Source organism: Topomyia yanbarensis, chromosome 2, assembly GCF_030247195.1.
Source record: "Topomyia yanbarensis strain Yona2022 chromosome 2, ASM3024719v1, whole genome shotgun sequence".
Taxonomy (NCBI): Eukaryota; Metazoa; Arthropoda; class Insecta; order Diptera; family Culicidae; genus Topomyia; species Topomyia yanbarensis.
This window is the reverse complement of record NC_080671.1, coordinates 312,444,038-312,450,037: the sequence shown is the minus strand read 5'-3', so window position 1 is coordinate 312,450,037 and position 6,000 is coordinate 312,444,038. Positions and strand designations below refer to the sequence as shown.

Here is a 6,000-nt window from a genome sequence, read left to right as displayed (position 1 = left end):
GGAGAGGTGAACTTCATTTGACGCAGTTTTTGTCCGGACACGGATGCTTCCGGAAGTACTTGCATCGGTTTGGATATGCTTCGTCACCCCTTTGCCCGGAGTGTGCGAACGTGGTCCTTGAATGCCCTAGGTTCGAAGCAGTTCATAGGGGTGTACCTGGTGTGACAGTTGACAATATTGTCGAAGAGATATGCCACGACGAGTATACCTGGGACGCTGTCAACAGAGTGGTTATGAGCATACTCTCCGAGCTGCAGAGTAAGTGGAGAAGGGACCAACAAAGTGGCGCCATTGGCTAGAAAGTCGCTGTGAAGCCACAAATTGGGCTTCGAAAGAAACAGAAACGCCGGGGAACCCTTCGACGGTGTGGACTAACTACACCGCCGAGAATTAGATGAGTAGTACTCGACGTAGCACCGGGTTTGGGTCGTCGGGGCGCCGGTAAACCGGATGTCGAGCTGTCGGTTCTCAAGGTAAAGATGGATAAGTCCGTCTATGCCAGGAGACATGCTGGGAACTCGAGTGATTCGTAGTTATGCTGCCTAAGCTCGACCCTCATCAGCAGAAGACAAAAGTTAAGCCCGTAAGATATTAAGCCTGTTCTAATGACCCTGCTTTCCCACTTTCAGTTTTCCGATCTGTATACTTCACATTCTTGCTCTCACTTGAGTACTATAGCTCTAATTTTCGTAACTTTCACTACCCAGTAATCTCTAGCTAATTGAATGTCGTTAAAATGTAAAAAAGAAAATGTGACTAACATAGTCGAAATAAAAAGGAAAAATAATAAGAATAATAATAATAATTTTAATAAATGGTGACTCTAGCGCTGAAAGAGTGATGCGATATTTTTTACATTAATAGGAAACATTTTTATATGGGAACGGAGGGTAAGACGGAAATGTTATGGATATTATAATATAGAAAAGGCACAGTTTTGTCTATTTTATGATTCCAGTGTATAGGTGAATTATGTTGCAACAATCAATAGGTATCTTTTTTTAAAAAAATATTTGCCCTTTTTCGGATTTCATATGAAACAGACATATAGTGGGGATAAGATGGAAATGTTGGAGATATGATGTTAAGTCATTATCCTGCTAAATTATTTGTTGGGATACTCATCCACAAACCAATTTACCTGTTTAATTCGTCAAAGGGGTCACTTAAGAGTTATAGCGTTTTCGTTTTTTCCTTGCGCTACACCGGTGTAGTGCAAAAAAAGAGATAGACTAATTATACCCAAGTTTGAATGAGTATATCACCGACTACACTGACTATTGTGCACAATCAAAAACGAAAATGCTACTAGATAATCGAAATAAAAGAAAAAACAGCGAAAAACAAAGTTTTTTCCGATCCTTAAAATTAGAAAATTGGATCTACACAAAGATGCCCTACTAATTTGCAATGTTTGCAGAAATTTCGCGCATTTGACAGTATTCAAGGCCTATTAAGAGTCGCATACCTGCAGGCTATTCGAAATGATGGGATACACATACAATTCAATTATATTTTAAAAGTTATGCCTAAAATAATAATCAGACCGTCTTACCCACAGTCCCCCTACCTACAATAACATTTTTTTAAATTCAATGATAATATAACGTGAACACAAAACTAACATATTATGTGCAGCATAGCTGTCAGCCGAAAATCGCGTGCTCTTCATTTTTTTTCGGGAGAATCTAACCCACTATAATTTTCTTTTCCTTGTACAAACCGAAACAGTTTTATCAGCTAGGATATGAACGTAATAGCGACAACAATCTGCCCCCCATCGCATATCACACACCAGTCGGGACATTTTTCCGATTGGCACTCCCGACTGCACGATCCAACGGACTCACCCTTCTTCCTTTGTGGCTACCGACAGGCGGACAAGAACCTGTGCGCTCGTTTTATGCTCTCTCGCTATTTCTTCTCACCGACAAACGTTGGGTTTTATTCTGCTACTGCTTCCACCATTTGCATTTCATTGGAATGATTTGGATTCTTCGGCCAGTTCCGAATTCGTGTTGTAGAGTGAAACATCAAGCGAGTCGGCTGACGACGGCGGTAAATCAGCAGTGGTCACTTCCTTTCTTCGAGGGGGTTTGTACTTTTTTTCTGGGTGAGGGGTTAGAAGAAAGGAAAAACCCCAGTGTCTCCAGTGTGTGAATCATATCTAGATCGGAGCGCGTGTTGGCAAAAAAACAGGAAACGTTGCGGCGGCGGAGGTCGAACGGAAGGAGAGCACACAGATAGAAGGATTAGTCCATTGGCACCAGGCAGGAAACTATTGAAGCAGTTACCAAGGTGTCCGGTGGGTGACCCGGCGCTGAAAGTGTATCCGATTGCAGTGGGTGATTAGAAAAATACAATCCCAGAAGCATTTAGAACCTTCGTCCAGCATAGCCGGAGCGAAGAAAACTTTCCGCCCAAGGATACAAGGATTGAAAACGTATCGAGATAAAATCGATTTGTAATGTGATTACTTGTTTCCGTTCTTTCGTCTCTGCAGTGTGATAGTTGTGTGCATTTGTTGAATCGATTCGATTGTGGAATTTGTTTTATTTTTCTAATTAATTTTACTACTACAGTGGGGTTTTTTTTCTCCGTCGCAGACTGGATGTCCTGAAGTTATACGTAAGTGAAGTGGCGAAAATCTGTACCGAAAAGGGAAAAACAAAGTGGTAAGAAAATCGATTTCACGGATCAAAGAATCCGAATAAAAAGTGGTTACAGCACAGTTGTGTAGTGACATAAAGTGTCTAGATTCAAAGTGGAGTGTGTTTTTTTAAATTAAATGAAAATGTTAGCACGGTGGTCCGCAGCGCTGGCGATATTCGTCGTGTCATGGAGTACATCACATCAAGTTCAGGCAAGGATATTTTAGCTTCTAATATTATGGCAATTGGAATTTATTTGCATGCGATTAGTCGGAAACGTGAGTCACCCACTGTGTACTGTTGGTCGTACTCCAGCTCATGGACCGACACAACCAAACGGTATTCATTTGACATTTCATAGTACGACCAGCAAGCACGACAAGATATGTTCTCTTAACAATACGCTGCTACTCGGTTAGGACAAGGATTATTGATCCATTTTCCACCTCCAGTACGGACTCTGGAAACGTCAAAATATCTTTATGTTTATCGTGAGTGGAATGTCCGCACTTGAAGGGACGAGGTGACAACCGGACGAGACGGCATGCAAAACATTTTTCACTCCCCGAATCGCGCTGTCAAAAAGGGTTGGGTGAATATACGGTTATGCGATACTTTCCTCCCGGGCATCCCATGCGACAGCACTCAATGCAAAGTTTTTCTTACCCTCCCAGCTTGCTGCGTCATGTTAAATCAGTGCTGCCAGATGTAGTGGTATGGGGTGTTTTTTAATCAAGCTTGTTTATTTTATTATAAGTTGATGGCAACCCGGAGTAGGAACAACGAACCTTTGCTGGCATGTTTTGAATTTTTTTACTAAGTTTTGTATTCCAACCGAGATTTTACAATACCGTTCATTGACCAATTTAAAAATTTCACATTAAATCTATTGATTCCACGCATTCCACGAATAATTAGAAACTAGAAAACTGCTACGATGATTAGTTTCCTCAATTTAATGGAGTGATATAATGTAAAATAAAATGTTTTTTGTTTTTATTTATGGTTCAATAATTAATTCATTAGTCTCTGGAATAGAATCATCAAGATTTTAATCGAAAGTAATAGGGATATAAATACTACTTTCTAAACCAAATTAATTTAGTACGAAGAAAAACATAAACTGCTGTTGATTAAAATAATAAAACATCGTAATAATCATGTTTCAAGTGTATTTCCTGATCAATGCTTTGGAAAGTTATTACATTGCTAATCATTTTGAAGAAAATTTGAAGAATATATTAATCTTGAAACTATACTTTTAATCGGGATTCCATAATTGTTTCATCGCATCAATATTTAAAAAAAAGTATCTGCACGAAAATACTCATCAAGTATTATAATCGAAACTGAAACGAATCATGATCCTCGATTTTTGAGTCGCTTTGAGCTAACATTCCAAGGATTGATTTGTGGAATTTGCATGAGGATATTTAATGAAAATTGATTTTTTTTGACAATTGAAGAAGTTGAGGGCCTATAGAGCAATAAACTAGGGGCGGGCATAGCGTAGTCAGTAAATCAATTGCTTTGTACGCAGCTCACCTGGGTTCTATTCCCAGTTCCGTACATAGGGTTAGAGATTTTTCTAAAAGAGATTTTTCTACCATGGAAAAGAGGTGATTGGCCATAAGGTTAAAACTTCTATAATCGAAATAAAAAAATCAGTGAACTAGTTCGTGAAAAATTTAAACAAATTTCAATAATTGCAGCAAATGTTCTTATTTTCTAATGCGTCGAGTTAAGAAAAAAAGATAACAAAAATAAATAACGAATGTAAATAACACTTTCTAAAATTAGCCATTATTAGTTTAATTTGGTTAATCGCTTGGAACAATTGCAATAATCATTATTTCGAGACTATCGGAATTGGCAACAAATAATTATTTTATTTTTACCTGAAAAAACAAATATCAGTTTATTTATTTGCGCAGCTCACATTTTTTTATTTAAATATTGGGAACTTCAAAATAGTTTGTAATGAATTGAAATCAAACTTTTTTATGAATAGGGAAAAGCCCCTTCGATCAAAATCTAAGCCAAATAATTTTTCAAAAGGAAATAAGTACTTGAATCTTCTTTAGTTCACTCGGTTGAAAGAAACCATTATGGCGTTATACCTAATCTTAATTATAAAACGTATATTCTTTATGTGGTAAGAGAGTCATTTTCTCGATCAGTCGATGAATAAGGGAAGTGCATCGAGGACGAATATCCAACCATAGCTTCCGTCACGGATATTTATTTCCCGTGAATCCTGAAATTTTTGCTTTTCCCGAAACTCCCGAAGGGAGCTTATGTTTTCTTAAGACTTATGTTCTTCAAAATAAATTTAATTGGATGTATCCTCACAGGCAAACATTTGAGGTGAGTACTAATTTCCAATAATACTATTCCAATCTGCTCGCAGATCAATGGTTCTCGGTAAAATGCTGATTTTCATAAACTATTTGGCTATTTAGTCCTTACTCAAGTTACTACCAAAGAGTGATTATGTTTTTGTAACAAAATGGTTAAATTTGACGACCGTTACTCCGAAATATTTCCTTACTATAGCTTTTGGAGTGCGCGCGATATATCCGCAAACGATTGATCTAATTTTATAAAAATCTTTTACTAATGGTCAATTGCCAACGAAGGGGTTTGCAAACAAAAATAAGATGCGAAGTGGCGTTGATTGCTCAAATGGATTCATCTTTGTTTAAAAAACTGAGATGCTTGAGCATAAAGAATACTTTTTTTCATTTAAATGAAAACCCCAAACAGATCGAGCAGGGATTTGGTTGTAGTAGTAAGTTAATTGTCTCGTGCATAGTGTTAGTAACATTTCTAACCGTGAAAGGGTGCGAATGAGCCTTATGTTAAAAACTCTATAATTAAAACAAAGAATAGACTTCATCAATATACTTTAAAAAAACGAAAAATATCTGAATCTTGCCAACTCCTTCATATTTATTTTGGATTTAGTAATAAAGCGAAACTGCATTCAGTTACACGTGGAACGTCATAGACAAGAACTTGGATACGCCTAAATTGAAGATATATTTTTATATAGTGTAAGATTTTGTTAAATAGCAAATTTCAACAAGGAAAATTGATGTGTGTGTCATGCTAGTGTATGTGTTTAGGTAATCTATCCCCAACTGGCCGGTGATATTTGTATCCAAAGAATTCATCCGCATCTTTTTATTTGTATACATATTTATTACATCAATAGATGTAGACGTTTTCAGCCCTGGAGATGGTAGGTGATAGCTCTACTACACATACAACTACAAGAAAACCACTTATATCTCAAATCGCGTTTATATACAATAGGCATTTGTCATGTATACCGATTAAAGCACAA

At 37.3% G+C, this 6,000-nt stretch overlaps 1 protein-coding gene across 9 annotated transcripts in view; it reads left to right on the top strand.

Moving 5' to 3' along the window:
- Positions 1-1,915: 1,915 nt before the first annotated feature.
- LOC131683573 (amyloid-beta-like protein) overlaps positions 1,916-6,000 on the top strand; it is a 268,575-nt gene continuing 264,490 nt past the window's right edge. For 3 of the 9 annotated variants that reach the window (XM_058965662.1, XM_058965659.1, XM_058965661.1), the window contains exon 1: positions 1,993-2,863. In XM_058965662.1, coding sequence (XP_058821645.1) covers positions 2,789-2,863 — 75 coding nt within the window. In that variant the 5' untranslated portion in view covers positions 1,993-2,788. Of the gene's footprint in view, positions 2,864-6,000 lie in introns of all 9 variants that reach the window. The other 6 variants (XM_058965655.1, XM_058965656.1, XM_058965653.1 and 3 more) reach the window with 6 other exon arrangements.